The 24,404-nt window shown below is 38.0% G+C and overlaps 1 protein-coding gene across 4 annotated transcripts in view; it reads left to right on the top strand.

Annotated features, from left to right (window-relative positions):
- Positions 1 to 24,404, top strand: part of LOC107554220 (ankyrin repeat and SAM domain-containing protein 1A) — a 126,480-nt gene that overhangs the window by 48,468 nt on the left and 53,608 nt on the right. For all 4 annotated transcript variants that reach the window (XM_016236664.1, XM_016236666.1, XM_016236667.1 and 1 more), the window contains 10 exons: positions 4,403 to 4,699; positions 6,867 to 6,942; positions 7,027 to 7,128; positions 7,209 to 7,295; positions 9,900 to 10,072; positions 10,419 to 10,475; positions 11,401 to 11,521; positions 12,587 to 12,630; positions 13,356 to 13,455; positions 19,072 to 19,571. In XM_016236664.1, the coding sequence (XP_016092150.1) occupies positions 4,403 to 4,699; positions 6,867 to 6,942; positions 7,027 to 7,128; positions 7,209 to 7,295; positions 9,900 to 10,072; positions 10,419 to 10,475; positions 11,401 to 11,521; positions 12,587 to 12,630; positions 13,356 to 13,455; positions 19,072 to 19,571 (1,557 nt within the window). The remainder of the gene's footprint in view (positions 1 to 4,402; positions 4,700 to 6,866; positions 6,943 to 7,026; positions 7,129 to 7,208; positions 7,296 to 9,899; positions 10,073 to 10,418; positions 10,476 to 11,400; positions 11,522 to 12,586; positions 12,631 to 13,355; positions 13,456 to 19,071; positions 19,572 to 24,404) is intronic.

Genomic DNA, 24,404 nt, shown 5'->3' on the forward strand with positions numbered 1-24,404 from the left:
GTGTGTGAGAGAGAGTGTGTGTGTGTGTGTGTGAGTGTGTATGTGAGAGTGTGTGAGTGTGTTTGTGTGAGAGTGTTTTTTGTGTGAGTGTGAGAGTATGTATGTGAGAGTGTGCGTGTGTGTGTGTGTGTGTGTGTGTGTGTGTGTGAGAGAGAGAGTGTGTGTGTGTGTGTGAGAGAGAGTGTGTGTGAGAGTGTGTATGTGAGAGTGTGCGTGTGTGTGTGTGTGTGTGTGTGTGTGAGAGAGAGTGTGTGTGAGAGTGTGTATGTGAGAGTGTGTGAGTGTGTGTTTGTGTGAGAGTGTTTGTGTGAGTGTGAGAGTGTGTATGTGTATGTGAGAGTGTGCGTGTATGTGTGTGAGAGAGTGTGTATGTGTGAGTGTGTGTTTGTGTGAGTGTGAGAGTGTGTATGTGAGAGTGTGCGTGTGTGTGTGTGTCTCGTGCGCTGCTCTGGTGGCGGCAGCTGTTCCCACAGGCACACGCTGATGATGTAATCAGTATGACATCACGTGGTGGGTCAGCTTTCAGCACTGATTATCCTCATCCTCATCCTCATCCGTACGCATGTGCGCTGACCTGACAGGCTGCATATCATAACCCTTCTAGAATAATCCATCGCCAGGCTGCGTTTGTCTCCTGTGTAACTGAAACGCTGAATTTCATACAGTGAAATTGTGAATATGCATATGTGAAACTTGTGTTAATGCGCTCATGGAGTTTGCTCCCTCAGGAAGGGCACATGTGCTCACGTGCATGCGATAAGATGAGGAGTCCTTGGGCTTATTAATCGCAGAGAGGAAAGCTAAGCTCTGTCGGTTTGCACTCGTTTTATCATGTTTAGTCCAGAGATCAGGAAAGGCCATCGACTGTGAAAGAAATTGTTCACCCCAAAATCCAAATTTACAAACCTGCATGAGTGACTTTCTTTTGTGGAACACAAAAAGAGGGATTTTGAGAAATGTGCTGGTTGCCATTTTCCGTGCAATTACATCGATTGAAAGCTTTCAGGAGCCAAAAGCCATATGTCCATATGACTCTTATATATGATTTATATATACAGTGGGTACGGAAAGTATTCAGACTCCCTTAAATGTTGGACACCCACCATCTGATGGTGACTCCAAATATGTAGTACAGATTTAAATGAAAACGGATTTCATGTCATTTTCTTCACATTTTATTTTTGAAGCTCGTCCATTAGCATTTTAGAGGTAGGTCCTTTCTGGGCTTGCGAGCGCTAACGTGCTGTGACAAACAGAAGAAATACAAACACACTGCAGTGTTTCTGTTGTGCACGTGTTGTTTTTAAAATGTCAAAGGCAGATCAGCGCGTTCTGTTTGAAACGGTGAAAGCTCACTTCTCCTGTGCGTCGGTTTGTCAGCAGTGGGCCGGAATTAACAGCAAAATGAATCTCTTGTGTGAAGCTGGTTTCATGTTGAAAGACTTTGAAACCTCTGCGGTGTCCGGTTCCTCAGCAGAGACATGAAAAGTCGCTGACACACAACTCTGAGTTAAGGAAAAGAGCGAGAGAGATGGTGTTTGAGGAGGCGACTGTGCTCACTGAGGAGCTGAGAATGGAGATCTGCATCAGATACCGGTCGACTCCAGGGGTTTCCTCAGGATCTCTCAGGATCTGTTGTGTTTATGTCGGTCGAAATCTCTGCGCTCAAGCTTACACGGCCTGAACAAGAGCTCACAGTCACTCTGAAGATGTCAGAGCCCATATTACAGGATCTGATTCTAGTGGGTGTGTTGTGGTTTTCCTTTTTTCAGTGTGAAGAATAAAGGGCTTGCTGTGTTTTGGTTTTCTCATCTGTGGGGGACACAGCAGGTGTAGTTTTGTTCTCCCGTCTGTGTCCCATTGGCTCTTACTGTGACCTCTGTCTTTCTGTGTGTTTGTCTCTTCGTCTCTCTCTCTCTCTCTCTCTCTCTCTCTCTCTCTCTCTCTCTTCAAAGTCTTGATAAAAAATGTATAATAAAATGTAAACTATTTTGTATTATTACTGTTGGCATATAAAGAACAACAATAATACTAGTCGTAATGAAAAAAATGACAAAATATGTTCTAATAATATCAATAATAATAATAAATAAATAAAAATTGTACAATTAAATAGATTTTTTTGTTTTATCATCAACAACATCAACAGTAATAATGAAAAATTACACAAAATATTTTAATATAATAATATTATTAATATATTGAAATAATAATAATAATTATGATGATGATGATTATAACGATAAATAAATAGAATAAAAAAATATTTTGTACTAATATCGTTAACACTAAAAATGATCGTCATAATAGTGATAATAATGAAAATAAATGTAGTAATAATAATGGTTAAAAATTAAACAATAAATATATTTTGTATTCATATTAACATTAAAAAACAAACAAACTAACAAATAAATAAATGCACAATAGTTATTTTAATTAATAATAATAATGGATATACATGGTACAATAAATATATTTTATTTTCATATTAAAATAATATTAAAACATATAAATAAATGCACAATACAGTTATTCATTTTTTTAATGATATTTATTGTTTTATGATATGATTATTATTATTATTATCATTATTATTATTATTATTATTATTTCTTTGTCTCTCTCTTTTGCCTTCTCTCTATATTTTTTTTCAAGGTCCATTATGTATATTTACCACATAGATGCAGTGGTGTGTGTGTGTATCTGATTATGTACTTCTGGGGTGTGGTCATTAAACCAGCACATCACTCATTTTCATTCACTCCACACACACACACACACACACACACACACACACACACACACACACACACACATGGTGGTGTGTGATGTGGCTTGTGCCGGCTGCTGGCAGCTCAGAGGCCTTCACAACCTCTTCTTCTGTGCATCAGACATCTGCTGCTGTACCTACCCCCCCCCTCCCCCCCCCCCCTCCCCCCCCACACACACACACACATGCACTGATCTCTGAGCACTGCTCTGAGAGGACATTCACATTCATCCAATCAAATGCTATAAAATCAGTCCTCTAGTGTGTACCATCAGAGCTCAAGTCAAAGTGTTTATCTATTGTGTAATTCCATATTTACACACATAAGATTTCACTTAATTCAGTTGGCAAACAAAGCAAATATAAGAGCGCCCTCTAATGCTCAGGGTTTAACCGCTGTGGCTTACAGTACATCAGTCATTGTGGAGTTGGATGCTTTGTTATAGTCATGCTGAGTATTCAATACAATGTGCCATTTTGTTTAACTCACTAATTTAAACATATTTCAGTCTGCATTAGCTGTCAAGTAGTCTGGAGTTTTAAATGCCCCATGCAAATACCAAGCGTGCTAGTTAACCAAAGACAGATATAGTGCAAATACACTACCATCCAAAAGTTTGGTGTCAGTATGATTTTTTTTATATACTTCCATTCAGCAAGGACACAATACATTTATAAAAAAATGTCAGTAAAGACATTTATAATGTTACAAAAGGTTTCTATTTCAAATAAATGCTGTTCTTTTAACCTTTGTCAACAAATATTCCTGAAAAACTGTATAATGGTTTCTATAGATAATATTAAGCAGCACAACTGTTTTCAATATTGATAATAATCAGAAATGTTTCTTGAGCAGCAAATCAGCATATTAGAATGATTTCTGAAGATCATGTTACGCAGAAGACTGAAAATTCAGCTTTGATCACAGGAATAAATTACATTTGACAATATATTACAATAGAAAACAGCTATTTTAAATAATAAACTATTTCACAATATTACTGTTTTTGAACAATTAAATGCAGCCATAAAGGCTTCTTTCAGAAACATTAAGAAATCGCACCCGCCCCAAGCTTTTGAGCAGTAGTGCGCACATTTAGAGACTTAAGTCACACTTAATGTATGAATATCATTGAATTAGATATAAAATAAGTGTCATATTTTTCCAAGCAAAAACATTTAACAAAAGTCAGTCTGTTGGGTTAGAAATAGTAATGCATACAGTGTTCAAAATGAGAGCGTATTCTAGCACTGATTAGTAGATCCTGAGGATGTTGAGTGTGGTCAAGCTTGCATGTTCTCTTCTGCTCTATGTCGGTCTCCATAAAATCGTTGGTTGAATAAGGGTGTCAGTGTTTTGGGTAATTTCATAAATTCAGTCTGCAGTTTGTCTCCAAAGTTATGAATTTCCCACAATTCTGCTCTGTTTTTTTATTCATTCTTCAAAAAGCCGGCTTTATTGCAAAGCTATGTCAAAGAGTCACATAGCTTAACGACCCACTGGAGTCTTCAGCAAATGCTACAGCTTCCTCGGTTCCTTCCTCGATCTTTTAAGCACAGGTTCTGAAGTAATCAGCCCTTTCTGTCCATCAACATCTCCTTCTCCTCTCTTCTTCCTTCTCTCCGCAGAACAATGACAACGAGACGCCGCTGCACTGTGCGGCTCAGTACGGACACACTCAGGTGGTGCAGCTGCTGCTGGAGGAGCTGACCGACCCCACCATGCGCAACAACAAGTTTGAGACGCCGCTCGACCTGGCTGCGCTCTACGGCCGGCTGGAGGTGGTCAAACTTCTGCTGAGCGCTCATCCCAACCTGCTCAGCTCTAACACCAAGAAGCACACCCCTCTCCACCTGGCTTCCCGCAACGGACACCTGGCCGTGGTGGAGGTGCTGCTGGCCTCCGGCGTGGATCTCAACTACCAGGTGAGGATGGGCAGACTTTAGATTTGAGCTGAATTTTCTCTCTCACATTCTGACCTAAGCAGAAATGGAGCAACAGACGGTAAATTCTGTTTTTGCGCTAACGATTCACATTCAACATTTCCTGTGTGTAAGGACTACTTGATTTTTCCAAATTCTAAGACGACAACTTTTTTTTTTTGTTTTTTTTTTTACATAATATCTGCATCATCTGCAGTTTTTAAGATGATAATATTCAGTGGTTACTGTGCAGTATGCTAGTATTCCCGTCTTGGGTTCAAGTTTCTGTCATGTTATGCTGGTTAGCTCTGGCCACAGCAAAATCTCATTGTTAAAATGTCTGCTCCACATGTGTAAAACATCAAATGTGATGTGATTGTTGCACTGTACTGCGTTTTCATTTGTGAGAACAAAACAAAAAAGAACTTGACAATTATGTGAATTACTTTCTATATTGACTTCCTTCATGTACTTTGGGTATTTATTATAATGCCAGTGTTTTTTTTGGTTTTTGGCCACATCCTTTGTTTTTTTTTCTTTTCTTTTTCACTCAGCAAAACAATTTAGTCATATTTTTTTAATGTTTTGAAATAGGTCTCTTCTGCTAACCAAGGCTGCATTTATTTGATCAAAAATGCAGTAAAAACTGTAATATTGTGAAATAATATTACAATTCAAAATAGCTGTTTTCTATTGTAATATATAGTAAAATGTAATTTATTCCTGTGATCAAAGCTGAATTTTCAGCATCATTACTGCAGTCTTCAGTGTGACATGATCCTTCAGAAATCATTCTAGTATTCTGATTTGCTGCTCAGATTATTATTAGAATGATAAAAACAGTTGTGCTGCTTCATATTTTTGTGGAAACCGTGATACATTTTTTGTATGAATATAAAGTTCAAAAGAACAGCATTTATTTGAAATAGAAATATTTTGTTACATTATAAAAGTCTTGGTAACACTTTAGAATATGGAACACTTATTCACTATTAACTCTGACTTTTTCCTCAGTAAATTCCTAATTTGCTGCTTATTAATAGTTAATAAGGTAGGTGTTAAGTTTAGGTGTTGGGTAGGATTAGGGATGTAGAATAAGGCATTAAAGGGTTAGTTCACCCAAAAATGATAATTCTGTCATTAATTACTCACCCTCGTGTTGTTCGAAACCCGTAAGACCTTCGTTCATCTTCGACCCTCCCATAGACAGCAAGGTAACTACCACGTTCAAGGTCCAGAAAAGAACCAAGATGATCGACAAAGTAGTCCGTGTGACATCAGTGGTTCAACTGTAAAGTTACGAAGCTACGGGAATACTTTTTTTGCGCAAAGAAAACACAAATAATGACTTTATTCCAAATTTTCGTCTCTACTGCATCACTTTGGACGCACGTTCACGACAGTATCATGACGCGAGCGTGTGTCGGCGCAAAAAAGTATTCTTGTAGCTTCGTAACTTTACAGTTGAACCACTGATGTCACTTTAATATGTGCTTAATTAGTACTAATAAATGGCTAATATACTAGTAATATGCATGCTAATAAACAACTAGTTAAGAGACCCTAAAATAAAGTGTTACCGAAGTCACTTTTGATCAATGTAATGCATCCCTGCTCAATAAACGTATTAATTTCTTTAAAAAATATATAACTTTTAAAAAGGAATTACAGAAGCAGAATAGGTTTAAATGTTGTTTTGGTTTGAGCTGAAAGAGTTGAGCCGCTCATCAGTGCGGGTGTGTGTTAGCTGGGCTTTCAGCAGTCAGTGCAGCTGCTTTGATCTCAGTTTCTCACAGCGATTTGAAGTAGCTGCTCTTTAGCACCTTGCCAGAACACTCCTGCCTCTACCTGAGAAACCTGCTCGCACGCTTAACAGTAACAACCTGCCATCTGTCTCTCACTCAGTACATCCTCAGAGCAGCGACCCACATGGACACAGTCTGGTTTGTCTGCTAACACGCTGAGAAAGCCCCTGCAGTGTGAAAATGAGTTTGTCTGGTCTGCGTGTCGTCTGATATGCCACATCGGACTCAGTTATTGCAGTCAACTGACCTAAAACAGAACGTGCATGACATTTCAACCTTCACAACTTCTATCCAAGTGTCTAAAACATTTTGGGGTCACTGTATGTGCCTCTGCATCTTATGATGAAAGTTTTCTTTGTTAACAGACCGAGAAAGGCAGTGCCCTTCATGAAGCAGCTCTATTTGGAAAGACAGAAGTAGTACAAAAACTACTCAACGCAGGTCAAAATAAACTCAAATGCAGAAATTACAAATGGTTGGACTACAGAAATTGTACCCAGGACGCTCTGTGCGATTGTTTTCCAGGTATTGATGTGAATATCGTGGACAGTAAGAGTCTAACAGCGCTGGACACTGTTAGAGACATGCCCTCTCAAAAGAGTCGACAGATCGCCGCCCTCATACAAGGTACGTCTGGACCAGATATCACACACACATCTCTGAATTCTCCTCAGGTCATCGTTTTCACTCCTGTCTTCTCTCTAAAGCTCATATGAGCGTCCGTCCGTCAGACACGAGCCTCCCTCCTCCACCAGTGCCTCCACCTCAAGAGAGCCTGAGTCCCAAGAGAAAAGGTCAGAGAAACACTCGAAAAACTCCACTCAATGAAATATCTCACACTTAGAATATTAGGTACAAGCTAGGGCTGTGCAATATATCGAAATATCGCAAATGTACATATCGCAATATGCATATCGCTACAGCTTGCAATATTTGGGGCCATAAACAAAAGACAAAGAGAAAATCACTCACTGCTCTTACCTAAATAACATTTGTAGCTTAAATAAGAATCAGTGCATATTGAATTCAAAGAGGAAATACTAAGCAGTGTTTTATTTTTCCTTTTTATTATTCAGTTCATAAAATGACATTTTTATGTAATGCTCGAGTAAAACACATACCGTTCACTTTCAGAAGTTGTTGTAGGGGTGCTTTCTTATTAGAATCAGAATTAGAATGAGCTTTATTCACCACTTAAGTGTGCGCAAACACAAGGACTTTGTTGTGGTTTTACAGGAACTCTTGGTATATACATGCATACAAATAACCATATCTATATACAGTATATAGATATATGACACAAGATAGTTATAGAAGTTCACAGAACTGACTCAGCAACAGCTGAGTAAAACTGTTTCATCTGAGCGTGTGGCACTTTAAGCATTATCGTATCGAATATCGCATTATTTAATGAGTTCTCGCATCGCATTTTTCTTTCAATTTTAAAGTTAAGAATTAAATTGCATTTAGTACCATGAGAAATAAAAGTGAGTACACTTTAAAACCCAATGATTTAACTCAAATTATTTGAGGTATCGGATAAAAAAAAAAAAAAACATTATTCATGAGTAATATGAACTTATTTATATGAATCCAATAAAATAAGATGATGGTTAACTAGTAGCTAGCAGTAGTGCGCACGCACACACACACACACACACACTCTCACACTCACACTCACACACACTTTTCTCACTCACACTCACACACTCTCTCACTCACACACACTCACACACACTCTCACACACACACTCTCTCACACACTCACACTCACACACTCTCTCTCTACAGACTATTACTGCAGTGGCATTCACACAGTTATTGCAACATGATGCTTATATAGTCTTAATATCTCTTGGCTCATCCTCCTCATAACCACAGACTTTTTAAGTTGTTATAAAAGATGCAGAATATGGATATAAAATGAATAATAATTGTTCATTATCTGTATAAATTCTCCATTATAAAAAGTTTTGATTGAAATGTAACAAAAATACATGTTAAAATATAAGGTTAGTCAAGTGTTATTTGCTTTTCATAAAATGATAGATCTAAATTTTAGATGCAATTAACCGCTGGATTTTTAGGAATTTATTTTGATACGCCAAACAGTCAGTTAAGTGATATTGAGAGATGTTGTTAGTTTTATTTAAGGTAGTGCAGTTAGGGTGTGTTTACAGTTGGAGTTCAGTTCTCATTCACACTTTGATTTTAACACTGAACCCAAAGACACAAAAGCCATAAGGATACAATCATAACCTGACTGGACAGCTTTTATGATGCATATTTTGCAACTTGCTGAACATCCAAGATAATGCTGTGTGCTGGAATGAATGCACTCGTTGTATGTGTGTACATATAGTGTTATTTAAACCGGCTGATGACTCATGAAGAGCTTATAAAATGTGTAAAGGAGTCGAAACGGCAGCAAGAATTCCTGAAGATCTCCTGCAAGGGAGCGCAGGTTCCATGCCTGTACTGACCTGTAATGGGCAAAATAGCTCCCATGATGAGAAGAGAAAGTTTTTGGTTTGTTTTTTATGTGTTTAGTTAAGTTAGTTGTGTTCTTATTTTAGTGGAACTGCACCAGAGTTCATTGACAATAATGGCATCTTTTTCAGATGAACTCTGGTGCCGTTGTTTGACTCCGGTTTGACTCTGGTCCACTTGTTTGATGCGCACCAGTGTTCGGATGGCAGCGTTCACACTTATTCCGAAGTGCACTAAAAGAGCAATCGCACCAGAATTCATTTCAACTGAACCAAACATGCCAAGTGTGAACACACCCTAAAAGTCTGATTTATTTGATAATTATTTTGTTTAGAAAAGCATTCTGTCATGCAGTACTACCTTTAATATTTCTGCGGTGTATGATATGTATACTCTGCGCAGTATGCAAACCTTCTCTATGCACAAAATGTGATGATAGAGTCTGAAGTGATATTAAATTATTTAGAATACTTAAATTTTTCTTGACTCGTTATTTGATCCGATTGCTAAAAGTTAAGACTATTTTACACAAAATTGCATAGACAATTTTAAAAAAAGCTGTATTTTCTGTAAGCCTGCTAGACAACATTCACTGAATTAAACATGCAATGTAGTAAGGTGATGTGGGAAATTAGCGAAATTATGAAATTGCAACATGCGAAAAGCCTGCATGTCCTTGTAGAATTCGTAATTGCAATTTACAACATCTAGTAATTACGACAGAGCATGAATGCAAAGCTACTTTGTGAAATGTTTTATCAGTGCATATTGCATTCTATCATGTGGCCATTTGTATAATCTGCGATTGAGTCGTGGTTCTCACACAGATGCCTGATGGCTGATGCTCGTGGTATCCGTGTGCCAGATGTTGTGCAGATGTTGTAATGCATATGTGTGTGTTTCGACAGGAGAAATGGAGCAGCAGGTCAGTGAGCTCATATCCGGTTTGGCTTCGACCCCTGTGGAAGAGAGTCCGTATGAAGCTCTGTTTGAGGCGTCCTCGTGCGTCTCACTGGACAGTCTGGCCAGCGGAAAGTCATCGGACAGAGACTCCGGACGACCGGACAGCGAAGCCGGGAGGGTGAGTGTGCGAGATATACTTCCGTCTTAAAACCTTTGTTGGCTGAAAACAACCAATTACAAGGAACAAGTATTTCATTTTTAGCTCTTTTCTAATAAACACACATTCTGTATTAATGAAAAGCTAATATATTTCTTGGCAACTGTAAATATACAGTTATGAATTATATTGCTTGGCAGTTGTGTGAAGATTTGTTTTTGAAATCTGAATAGTGGATGTAGTACAATTTCCTCCACTAGATGGAGACTTTGAATAGTGATTTCTTTGAAAAATCTTTCTTTCAAAAAAAACAAAAAAAGACATTTTCAGCATGTTTGATAGTAAATGTGTTGAATGTGTCTTACAGAAAGAGCGCCATCCTCCGCAGAGTCAGCCTGCACATGAAGAGGGTCTCAGCTCTGAGGTAAAATCCCTGGTCGGAGATCCATTGTTTGGTTCACATCATATGTTACTAAAATCAAATTAAGTCTGGAATCCTTAATAAATACCTCTGGAAGAACAGGCCAGTGCTTCCATTTGGCAGATGTGATGTACCCTGCTGTTAACAGTATCTGCCTACTTTATCGTCTGATATTTAATAAAAAATATGTTTCTCTACAAATCTCTTCAGATATGAACAAGGAATTGCTCACCTTTGTTTAACCGCATTCAAAATAATTCATTTTATTTTCCCTTGAAAAAATGTGCAGGGAAGGTATCATGGTGGTAATAGCATGGTAACCGTACATGGTACCTCACGTTACTATAATGAATGTTTAAAAAGTAGTATTGGCATGAACCTTTTTTGTCTATATTTAATTTCTATATGACAAGTCTTGTGAGTACGTAATGAACAGACATTAATTTGCAGCAGTGCACATGGTGGAGAGCAGAACAATGAATATTGCGGCGAGAGGCTGTTGAATCTGTCTTTCCACTCGCTGACTGCTGTTTCCGCACGTCTACCCAAATCAAACAGCCTCCTCGTGAATATTAATGCTGTGGATCTCTGCAACACACAGCAAACCTTCTGTCTGAAAGACTCGGGAGCCCATGACCAATACACTGCGGCTGGATTCAGAGGTTCACAACTTCTGAACACTTGGTTTTAATGAACCACTCTGAGTTGAAGTAGTAGGCCAGACGTTTATACAAAGCTTTTTTTGATACATTCGTGCAGTGTCAGCAAAACGATCACTCATTGGACTGTCATATAAATGTCAGCCATTCAAAGTTAATGCTGTTATCCACTGTTATTAAAACGGTCATCATATTCATAGTACCTCTGCTCGTAAAGTGGTACGGACTGTGAAATAAGCGACTCTCTCTCGCTCTCTCTCTCTCTGTAGGCGGTTTACACCAACAGCAGTGTGGATGAACGCGCCGAGCCTCTGGAAGAGGAAGAGCACACATATGAACTCTTAGTCACCGCACAGACCAAAATCCCCAACAACACACAAAGCAAAGCAGGTGCACGCACATTTCCCATGGTGTCCTCTTGTTCTGAGACCTCACAGACGCTTCAGAGATTTGCCTCACTTCTTTGTTTATTAAACATGAGCTAATTCACATATGCCTTTCCTATATATGGCAGTGTCATCAAGGAAAATAACAGCTACAACATTATAGTATGCTAGAACAGGTGTTTCTGATCTCTAGTCTTTCTTTTAAATAATCAAACCGTGATGTCAGAACAGTAATGTTATTGTTAACTAAAACTAGTTTACCTTTTTGTAAATTAAAATGATTTATAATGAAAAACTAGAACTAACTGAAATAAATGTTTTAAGTTGAAGTACTAAAATTACTGAAAGTAAAGAAATTATTAAAATGGTAAAAAAAAGAAAAACTGAGATTTATTAATAAATAAAGACATATATATATATTTATGTATATATATATATATATATATGTGTGTGTGTATATGTATTTATTTATTTATTTATTAAGTCAGCTTATTTTTAAATCACTTTTATTAAATGCTTTTACTATTTTTCTTTTTTTTTTACTTTCAGTGAATATATACATACATATATACACACACACACAAATAGTTGACGTACTAAGGGTAATTTAATATAAAAATAAGCTAATTTATATATACAATAATAAAAATATGTAAATAATACTAATATACCACTAGTTAAATCCTAAAAGTGAAGGAAATCTGTATGTCATCAATTTTGGTCACTTTATTTTAAAGTCCAACGCTTTTATCAAACCATTAACTATGACTTTTACCTCAGTAAACTCTTAATTTGCTGCTTATTAATAGTTGGTAAGGTAGTTGTTATTTTTAGGTATTGGGTAGGGTTAGGGATGTAGAATATGTGCTTTGTAAGTACTAATAACCAGCCAATATGCTAATAATACGCATGCTAATAAGCAACTAGTTAATAGTGAGAATTCCTCCCTGTACTAAAGTGTTACTTACGGTAAGTTTTACAAGATGTGCCCTTCATTTGCTGTATTTTATATGTTTTGTTTGGTACTGATGTATCTTTCTATTGAATAACTCGATGTCTTTATCTCCAGATGTGGAGGTCTCTGCCAAGTCTTCTAACAGTGTCCTACCTCAGGTGAGAATATTACTGCTAATTAGGCTTGAGCTTTGTCCCAAAACCTCACTGCCTACTAATGTACCTACATAGGCAGCTGCCTTATAAGGCAACATCTTAACTGCTATGACACCTCACAAGTGATTTATAACACTTTAGGAAGCAGCACATATTGCTTCACACAAGACTCGAGATTCACAATACATTCCGGTAGAGTTTGATATCAGCATGTTGCCAAGCTTATTAGCTTTTTACTCAAACAAAACCATACAATACACAGCGCACACAAGTATCTTAATGGAAACATGCTTATTTATAATCAACATTTCTCTTGTTTCTGATTAGCTTGGCATGGTGCATTTTTGGATTGACACCTTTGCAAAAGATGCACGTTATGCTGCCTTTGGTTAAAACAGTATATTAGGAGGCAGCATAATTTGGGATTCCAGGATGCTTTAAAATGCTGCATGCATAGGAAGCTCTAAGGTTTTGGAACAAAGCTTTGTTGTTCATTACATTTTCCATCACTTTTTGTGCAGTCTCAGATCTGTCAAGCTGTCCGAACGCGTGTGTGTGCGTGTGCGTGTGTGTGCGTGTGTGTACCTGCGCGTGTGTGTACGTGTGTGTGTACCTGTGTACCTGTGTGTGTGTACCTGTGTGTGTGATACAGACACAGTTTTTGTGTGATTGTGCATCTGACAAAACCTAGACATTACTTAATGTGTGGATATTGGTGTTTTTTGCAGCGAAAGAGCACTGCACACATTGACCTGCGACCTTCAGGGTCCAACACAAACACTCTGCAGCCGCCTGCACCTCATTTTAGCACAGGACAGACGTCTGGAGGTGAGTGTGTGCTTGTGTGAATGCTCAAGGAGCTCACTTGCTAATGACACTGTAAACACTAAGAGGTATACTTTACGGTGTTATTGCCATTGCTGAATAACAATAACTTAGTTGAGTGACAAATATAATTATTATAATTTTGGACTGTCTTTAAAGGAATAGTTCCTTTTAAATATTATTTGCTCACCCTCTCATCATTTATAAGGAGCCCCTAAAGGGACATTGGGAAAAATGAGATGGGAGGAAAATTGTGTTTCAATGCTTTTGCACTGTCTAACAGAACCTTTGAGTTCCCCCAAGAAACGTAGCATTTACACGAGAAACTTCGTTCACTCGTTAAACTTTTGCATTGCCCAATAAACTTTTGTTTTTGTACATTAAACTTTTATGTTTGCACACTAAACTTTGATGTTTGCTCTCTAAATTACATAGTTCACCATAGTTTTGTTTAATTGTTAAACTTTTAAGTTCACTTGTTAAACATTTGCATTCCACCAATAAACTTTAGTTTGTTCGTTAAACTTTTGTTTGCTCACTAAACATTTGTTTGCTAAATTTTGCTTGTTAAACTTTTGCATTCCTCCAGCAAATATTTGCATGTGCTGGCTAAACATTAGTGTTTGTTTGTTAAACTTTTGTTTGCTTACTAAACTTTTGCATTTGATCATTAAACTTTTGTTTGCTTGCTGAACTTTTGCGGTTGCTGTCTAAACTTTTGTTTTTAGTCACTAAACTTTAGTGTTTGTTCATTAAACTTTTGTTTTTGCTCACTAAACCTGCATTACTCTAATCGACTTTTACGTTTGCTTGCTAAACTTTTGCATTTGCTCACTTAACTTTTCGCATTTCGTTAAACATTTGTGTTCGCTTGTAAAACTGTTGTGTTACTTGAGAAACTTTGTGATGAAATTAATAAGAGAAGAGAAAAAATATTTATATTTCAATGCTTTTGTGAGCGAATACAAAAGCATTGAAATATAACTTTTCCTCCCATCTCATATTTTTTCATCGCTATATTCCTTTAAGGGCTCCATATGATCTAAACCGCTATGCTGTCTTCTTTTTTTCTTTTTGTCCTGTGAAACACAAAAGCTGAAATTTTAAAGAATGTTCACACTGCTCCTTTCCATGCAAGTTCCAAAAATGAAACTCCAAAAAACACAACTGAAGTACCACAAAAGTTGCCCAAATGTTCATTTTTGGGTGAACTATTTCAAATTATCTGCAATTGTCAACAATTTTGGAGCGAGAATATTGGTAGGATGATAATTCAAAAGTGGACACATTTGTTATGTCCCAGTGCATTTGTCCCGATTTTTCTCGGTGTCCCTCTCTGATCGTCCTAAAGTCATCGCTCAGAAATCCTTGCCTAACTTAGCACAATGTTTACTCAGTGTAACACGACTCTAGTTAGCATTACCAAGAGAATGCCATTCTGACTCGGTTGCTTGCTACTTTAAAGGTGAATTCTATGAAGAAATGGTAAGAACAGACATGTACAACCATTATATTGTAGAATGGTATTAAATTCTTGTTTTACTATGGTTGCATTTTCATGATATTGTTGAGTGTGATCAACATCAGTGGAATTTCTATTAAAGCCCCACACTCTCCTCGTGTTTCAAAACAAACAGCAGAACGTCTCTCCTCATCTCCTTGCCCTTCTCATCCCTCGCCAAGCTTCATAGACCTCAGCTGCCACCTCCACAACCGTACTGCACTCAGCACCTGTCAGTTACGCTGCAGGAAATCGGCCTGTGGACACACACTAGCACACACCCAAATAACAGGGCTTGAACTCGTCATATTTCTCATGTCAGGGTCTCACAGCGGGAGCGATGCGTGATGAATTGAAAACTTGAAGGAGGGCTGACCTTATTGCTTTGGAGATGAAAGCTTCACCCTAAGTGCAAAATCATGTTGTGTGTTGTAGACGTCCCTTTCCTCTTTTAATAAATGCTTCTCACTGTTGGCACACGCTTAGCGCTTAGCCGAGGAGATCGCAACAGCTGAACGATGAAGCCAGCCCTGTTACCCTAGAACATTCTGAGGGGTGACATTACTTCAGTTCATCAGATGTCAGCACTGCTCAAGTGTGCTTGACTGTGTTTGAAAAGGAATAACTAGCATACAGCCTGCTCAGTACAACACTGTACGCATTGTGAAATAGTAGACATTCCTAATAATATTAGCTATTGATGTCACATGACTTCATCAAGGTATTATAGGTGCACTCCCGATGTAAAGGCTCATCTAGATTTTTCAAGACAGATTGCCAAAATGCCAGACACAGTCACGAGCCTGCTGAAAAAGAAAAAAAAAACACTTGCAGAAGCTGGTTTAGACTGATACATGGAAAGTAGCAGGAAAATGTTATAGATATACTTATTCAATTCTGAACATCATTGAAAAAACTGCATTCCGGTTGTAAAAAAATTGCTCAAACAAGCCTAAGAAGATCTTGACTGGTTTAAAATGTTTTTCCAGCCTGATTACTTGAAAAGTACCTAAAACCCCTCTTAAACCAGCCAACTGACCAGTGTCTGACCAAGATAGGAGATTAACAAAGACCAGCAAACCCGGTTTAGTCTGGTTAATTTTATTATTATTATTATTGGGTCATTAAAACAGTGTATTTTACATATGGTGCTATGTATTTGTAAGAATGTTACAGTATTGCAGGGTTGGCTTAGTAACATGCTACATTGAAACTGTCTTGAAATCGACTAAGTGTTGTAGCCTTGTGTGCTATTTGTGGCGTGTACAAGTGACCATTAAGAGGGTCTTTTCTCCTATTTAAAGGATTTCAAATCAATTGAGTTAGCTTCCTAAAGGTTCGGTCACATTTACCAGTGCTTGGAGACATTTTGCAAAAAAATTATCGGTTGATTCAATAGTAATCTGTACGTTTGGGAGTTTCACATAAGGGCAAAAAGTTTCCAATGTTAAAATTTAGTCTTGTGAATTCACCATGATGAAAGTGAACTTATTTGAGTGTCAGCAGCGATGGGTTAAATGCAGAGCACTAATTCCATATACAGAGCCACATGTCACGTCACTTTCTTTTCGACTGCACATTAAGACATTGCATAGACTGTTCTTGGAACATGCTCATATTGCTTTTATTTCATTGAACATTGGATGATTTAACAAGTGCATGCTTGTAGTTACTGGAAACGGACATGTTGTTGTACCTGACTTTCTCTGGGAGAAATGCTGTCAATGTGTAGTGTCAACGCTAAAGCCCTGGGTTTGGATGGAGACCAGCACTGACTTCATCTTCTCCGGAGGGTTTTGTTGATTTAAAATGACGTCGCAGGTTGCGCTTCGGGTCACAAATGCAAACACAGACTCAAGTCCCGAGCTGCCTGTGTGTGCGTTTTTAGGTGTGTCACTTACATGGGGAAAGTGATTGGACTCATGGTTGTGGCCTCGTGTGTCTGATCCTGGGCAGTTCATTCAGTCCCAGTGCCTCAGAAAACTTGAGATATGAAGTTCTCAGGAGAGAGTTGCCGAATTATAGTTTATCGTAAACCAAATATTAGAGCTGACTTGAGTTCATTTGAACAGAAACTCATATTGACACAAAGAAACTCACAAGGTTCCAATGTTCTGATTTGCTTTGGACTTCAAAGGGCGACCCACAGTTTAGTCTTGGTCGTATTTTTGTTCTCTTTGCGTAGTTTTGCGCACAGTTTTAACTGTGTTGCCACCTTGAGGTTTTCTACCATCTCTATAACGCTAGATTCATGTTCAGCTATGTACAGTGTATCCAAGTGTGTGCAATGTGTTTGTGTACTTGCATACAGAATGTTTCAGGCCTTAGGTTCTGATATGGCTGACTTGGTTTTCTTGTCACCAAACACCACACGCAACACCAGGATATCTCTGGTATGGTGGCCGTTTGCCCAGCCGCCTGGCTCGTATCGGGGACGTGGGGTTGGATTTATCTTTTGGCCTGTGTGTGTTTGCCAGAGGAGACATTTCAGGCAAGTGCAGTGCATTTACAGTAGAGAACCGATGCAGACGAGTGTTTTTCACTTGTCGCACTTGCGAATATAGAATCTACAATCTCGCCAGAAACCATCTATGCAAGAGCACACATGTGAAACAGACGTGAATGTGGGCCAACAAATTGCAATTGCACAGTTCTACAGTACATACTTGCGTTTCTGTAGCGATAGTAAACCCCAGTCCTAAAGGGGGCGATAGAGTTTCCCAAATGTCTGTCTAGCTGCGAAGTCGCATACTCTCTGAGTAGCTACTACATTTGATGAAGAACTTTGCACCTTTAAAAAGCATGTTCTATGTAGTATGATTACGGGTAGTGTGAATGAAATTCGGAAATACTACATCCACCATGTTGCCATTGTCACGTGGCCATCGCTTGTGTCGTTTTACTGCCTTTAAGTAAAGTCCACCCCAGTAAGTAAAGTGTCCATCAAATGCACACTTCAAAATGTACCTTTAGGGTAGCAGCAGCTTGTGTCTGAGGCAGTACCCTCAAAGTGACCTTCTTTACCAATAAAAGGTTCATTATAATACCTTAATGATACATAGTACAACTCTAAGGTGTTAGAGTGCACCCTTTACGGGTAAAGATTGTACAAAGTTGTCGCTTTGAGGGTACTGCCCCAGTGGCAAGCTGCTGTACCCCTGAAGTTCCATTTTTTTTTCTGACCGTGTTTATATACTATGAGTTTGGACATACTGCTCTTTTCACATTCTGTTTTTCACCTGCTATAGATAAGGGAAGTAAGAATATTCGGATCAAAGGTTGATGTTATTTTTCAGGAAAGTATCTAAAAAAAAAACATTTTAACTTGTTCGGCAAAATTCAGTATAAACTTTTGCTCCGGCATGACAGTAGTTGACCTAAAGAGAAAAGTGAGCGAAGACGGCAATTTTCGCTAATGTGCACTATAGTGCCCCCTGTGGCGACAACAAGAATGCAACTCCCCTTGAAATCAAGCTTGCATTGAAGTATTCATGTACTTGCCTATAGTATGTTTCAGGCCAGATAGAGGGTGTAAGAAGAGATATGTAAGTCTGCTGTTCTGGGAGAAGGATTTTGTAATCACAAAGCAGGGATTTAATTTTTAAGAACCCCACACATAAAGTGGTGTTTGTGTGAGCGAGAGAGCGAGTGTGTTTCTTTCACAGTCGTCTCTGTGGTATCCTGTTTCAAGCTTGCCACTCATAATGAAGGGAATCCTTAGTGAGGCATAACTTCTCTGGAAGCAAGCCTTATAAAGCTGTCTGCTTGTTAGCAGTGCAACAGAGAGAGACAGGGAATAGAACAAGCAAGTCACAAACAGATCTCTATGGAGAAAAGTCAGCTGCTCATAGCCTGCGTTTGGAATTTTCTAACACGGGCACTTTGGAATTTGGTGAGCCCAACTTTTTCTTTCTGCATTTCTTTCTGCATTTCTTTCTTTCTTTATGCAGTTCTTTCATTCTGCATTTCTTTCCCCCCCTTTTCCAGTCAGAAAACAAAAACAGATCTGTTTCAGGCACTGGACAGTAGTGGAGTGGGCGGTTTTATGTTATCTGGTCTAGATACGGCTCCACAGTCCGCCTGTAACTCTCTCACTCTCTCTTCTGTTCTCTTGACAGAGAGCTCCTCGCACGGTCAGGATATAAGCGCAGCCGTTCCTGAGCAGTTCACTGGTCTGCTTCACGGTTCCTCGCCAGTGGTCGACTGTCGGGAGGAAGCATTCACACTGCCGTCCTCTGGAGTGAAGTCCGGCGAGGCTTCCAGCACTTCGACATCTGCAAGCTCCGCCCCTCTTCCCCATCCCAAATCGACGGTCACTATGGAAACCATTCTCCAGGACACTGACCCCAAAGCTATCTACGCCACGGTCCACAAAGAGCCACGGGGTTCGCCAAAACACAACTCACCGGCGTGCGATTCTCCGGTGACGAGAAGGATGCCTCCGCCGGGTGATCTCAAATTAGCGCGTAGCCTTTCGAAGTCCGACTCCGACCTGCTGGTGTCCCCACCCGGTGAGGAAGAGACGGGATTGGGTGGCCGAAGTGAGTCAGTGTCCAACTGTAGCATCACCAAGAGAAGACTGGAAAAATCACCTTCATTCACTTCAGAATGGGACGAGGTAAGAGCTCCCCCTTGTGGCCTGGATGTACCATCCTTCCTGCATTGTACACAACACACAAATGAATAGGAATAAATTGGAATTTCGAGCACTATAAATTTTGACTGGAAATTCCATTGATGGCTGAAAGAGAAAATGAGCGGAAAATGCTAAACAATTGAATTGTGTCTTTTGTTATGTATTCTTTAGCACTTTGTTGTTATTTATAAAGATCATAGTTTTAGGAACATCTTTTTTTTATTTTGGGAAAATAGGTTGGTTGATGTTAGTATTGCATTTGAGGAATTTTTAGGTTCACAGCTGTTATTAAAATAATATTCAGTGCTTGAAAAATTATTTCAGCCTAGACTATAAAATATTATACAATATTCTATAAGTTGTTTCAGTTTTAGATCACATTTAAAAATATGAAATGAGAAACAAATTACAGTTTTTTTTTTTTGGGATGCATCACTGAAAGTCGATCTTTAATTTAACTACAAGTGATCAAACCCGATGTAATTCACAGAACCTGTTAGTAAAGTCACAGATAATTGTTAGTAGATGGAGTCCATTGGGAAAATTTATGAGATGCAGGGAATGAATGGTAAATGGTGACCTTTCAGTCTGTCATTTCTCATTGTGCAGTGATCATCATGCAAAAACGGCTTCATACAAGCATTCTCTTTTTCAGTTTAAGATCTGATAGTTTTTCTGGAATTTGAAACAGGAGTTATTTACATGGACCAGAGAATTGTGCATTTCTGAGGGTGTTAAAGGAACGCTCTGGCTTCAGGGCGTCTTTGTTTTTTACATTATTTCCAGTCTTTCAGCATTGTTGGGACAAACGTATTAACGCCTGTAAAGCAAGTAAATTTCACACATTGTCCAAGCATGAACGCTTCCGAGAAAGGGGCTGTTGTAAATTCTTTGTTTACATGGAGCTGAGCAGGTAGTCTGCCAGACTATTGCCTTGAATCAGCAGAAGAACATAAACCTGTCTCCTTCCCGTTGTCTGCATATGTTCATAATGTCAGATGATGAAAAATCGCCAGAAACAGTCTAAACAAAAGCCATCTGCTATGTCTGTACCACTAGGTGCATGACAAGCCTCATATGCTTAGAAAAGTAGTCCCACCACAAAAATTATAGTTTGGTTAATAGCACACTTTTTTTCTTTTTTTTTTTACAGAAGAATTAATGTAAGTGTTTTAATAAAATTATGAGCTTCACATTTCTGGCTTTAAGTAAACCTTCCTTTAAAGATTACATGTAGTTATTTCTTTGAGAAGAATGTGAAAGGAAAGTCTGTAATCCAATCAGAATTAAGCTTCCTATATTACCTTAGCTCTGTCTTCAATCTGAAGATCTAGACATTGGATACAAACACGGAGGGACTCGTGCAGAGTTTCCATCACACCCGGTCTTACACTCTTACAGGCGAGATGGTCGCAGGTAATGAAGACCGTTGTCTAACACACTTAAGTACGCAGAGGAATAGCTGAGAAGCATCCGAGACTGTGTTTGTTTTTGTCTTGAGGCCTGTTAGATATGTTTGACTCTTTTCTAACACACAAAACAGACCTAACATGAAAAGTGGCTAGCTGAAACCCAATAAATGTCTGCATGTGGCATAATCTGTTGAAATTATTCCATTAAATTGATATTCAATTGATATTGATAGGGTGAATTTCCATTTCATGCCAACTTTAGGCACCTTCTTTCTGTAACCATTTGTTGAAAAGGAAAAAAAAATATTTCTAGTGTGTAACATAGATCTAGGGTAGAGTTGTTTTATACCTTTAAACTGTTTTTGGATTGGCAAAAACTGTGGGTTTCTTAAAGATCAATGCTGTATCCAAGTGTTTCCCTTTTTCATGACCTTATCACCATGCGGATAACCTTACTCAGTGGATCAGGATACATGTCCTCTAACAATAACAGTTTAGTCTGGAAATAGTGTGTTGTAGCAACACCTGTGGTGTTTCTGCTTTCTGTTTGGAGACATTCGATGTGAAATGACGAGAGGTCAGGGAGCAGAGAAAGCTCACCTGCTGATAACATGTTTGTTTTCTTCATGTGTTGACCTGCTCTTTGTCTGTTGACTGTTTTTCCGATTGTCTTCTCTTCTGCTCTCGTTCTGTCTCTCACGCTGTTCAGCATGTTTCTGTTGCTCATGAGCCAAACATTTGAGATTTGTGTGGAATTTTTCCAGTGTGAAGAGTTGCTATAAAACAGTCTCTTTTCCTTTCTTATTTTGTGTCCATGTTTGTTACTCTCTCCTGCCCTCTGCTGGAAAGATCTTTCAATCTATCTATCTATCTGTCTGTCTATATCTATCTGTCTGTTTGTCTGTCTGTCTGTATCTGTCTGTCTGTCTGTGTCTGTCTGTCTATATTTCTGTCTGTATCTGTCTGTCTATATGTCTGTCTGTCTGTCTATATCTATATGTCTATCTGTCTGTCTGTCTATATCTATATGTCTGTCTGTCTGTCTGTCTGTCTCTCTACTATCTATCTGTCTGTCTGTATCTGTATGTCTGTCTGTCTGTCTGTCTGTCTGTCTTGCTCTCTTCTATCTATCTGTCTGTCTGTATCTGTATGTCTGTCTGTCTGTCTGTCTGTCTGTCTGTATCTATATGTCTGTCTGACTGTCTATATCTATATGTCTGTCTGTCTATATCTATATGTCTGTATGTCTGTCTCTCTACTATCTATCTGTCTGTCTGTCTGTATCTGTATGTCTGTCTGTCTGTATCTATATGTCTGTCTGACTGTCTATATCTATATGTCTGTCTGTCTATATCTATATGTCTGTCTGTCTATATCTATATGTCTGTATGTCTGTCTCTCTACTATCTATCTGTCTGTCTGTCTGTATCTGTATGTCTGTCTGTCTGTATCTATATGTCTGTCTGACTGTCTATATCTATATGTCTGTCTGTCTATATCTATATGTCTGTCTCTCTACTATCTATCTGTCTGTATGTCTGTATCTGTATGTCTGTCTGTCTGTCTGTCTGTCTGTCTGTATCTATATGTCTGTCTGTCTATATCTATATGTATGTCTGTCTGTCTATATCTATATGTCTGTCTGTCTGTCTGTCTGTATCTATATGTCTGTCTGTATCTATATGTCTGTCTGTCTATATCTATCTGTCTGTCTGTCTGTCTCTCTCCTATCTATCTATCTGTCTGTCTGTCTGTCTGTCTCTCTCCTATCTATCTGTCTGTCTGTCTGTCTATATCTATCTGTCTGTCTGTATCTGTCTGTCTGTCTGTCTGTGTCTGTCTGTCTGTATCTGTCTGTCTGTCTATATCTATATGTCTGTCTGTCTGTCTATATCTATCTGTCTGTCTATCTCTCTCCTATCTATCTGTATGTCTGTCTCTCTTATCTATATGTCTGTCTGTCTCTCTCCTATCTATCTGTCTGTCTGTCTCTCTCCTATCTATCTGTCTGTCTGTCTGTCTCTCTCCTATCTATCTGTCTGTCTGTCTTTTCAGCATATTATTAAGAAACGGGATCTTGTAAAGAAACCGAAGTAGTGGTTCTTGAAGTTGAAGGTCCTGCAGCTTGTGAGAGCCTCAGGATGAGTCTGGTGTGTACGAGCGAGACCGCCTCAGAGGTTCATGTGCAGAGCTGTTTGTTTGCCGCTTCAGTGAGTTGCAGCAGCGAACTTAGAGCCCAGAGCAAATCATGACGCTTGATTCGCTTTGCTCCCATTGGATTTGTGCTCTTAATGAACACTTTTATTGATGAGCCTCAGTGATTGCTTGATTTATGGCATATGATGGAATCAACTGATGGAGTCATCATGAAATCAAAATTCACTTTCTTAATACATTGGGCATCCAAAGTCCACAGTGAAAATATTGGATTCAAAGTTAAATTTAAACCTGAAAACAAATCATGCTGTGTAACATTATCATATGCATATGAATGAATATATGAAATAAAATAAAAAATAAATAAATAAATTTATTTATTTATTTTGTAAAATTGAAATTCAAACTCAAAACTTAAGGAAAATCACAAATTGTTTCTTCCATGTGTTAATATTAACAGTAAACCTCTGATGTGCATCGCCTTGTTTGCTCAAAATTATGAAGAATTTTTCATTTTAAGTTTCAATAAATTGATAGTGTTCATTTCATTACCGCTGTTTTTTTGATAATACATTTGTATTAAATCATAAATCCCCAAAAAATTAAAACACACAACACTTTACAGAATTTCTGTAAAAATTAAACATTACATAGAACCCTATTATTGCAAAAATGTTGTAAAAATAAATTATCAAATTGATAAAGATCAATTAATTAGATTTGATTTTTGATTATTAAAATTTAATTAAACTATTAAAACAGAATCCAGAAAAATTTTAACGGGAAAAAAAATGAAATCTTGGAAAAAATAAAACTGGTTCCAAACTTTTAATAAATAGTTGTTAAATTGTGCGAGTTTTATAATTTTAATTAATTAGACATGCTTTTTACAAAAAAATACTAAAATTTCATTTAATCTTTATTATGTAATCTAAAAAAATTAAAACACAAATAACTGAATCCAGAAAAATTTAAATAAAAAAAAAACAGAATTTAAGAAAAAATTATGGTGCATATATATATATATATATATATATACAGTGGGTACGGAAAGTATTCAGACCCCCTTACATTTTTCACTCTTTGTTATATTGCAGCCATTTGCTAAAATCATTTAAGTTAATTTTTTTTCCTCATTAATGTACACACAGCACCCCATATTGACAGAAAAACACAGAATTGTTGACATTTTTGCAAATTTATTAAAAAAGAAAAACTGAAATAACACATGGTCCTAAGTATTCAG

The sequence above is a fragment of the Sinocyclocheilus grahami genome, unplaced genomic scaffold, assembly GCF_001515645.1.
Source record: "Sinocyclocheilus grahami isolate Dianchi unplaced genomic scaffold, SAMN03320097.WGS_v1.1 scaffold494.1, whole genome shotgun sequence".
NCBI classification, from domain to species: domain Eukaryota; kingdom Metazoa; phylum Chordata; class Actinopteri; order Cypriniformes; family Cyprinidae; genus Sinocyclocheilus; species Sinocyclocheilus grahami.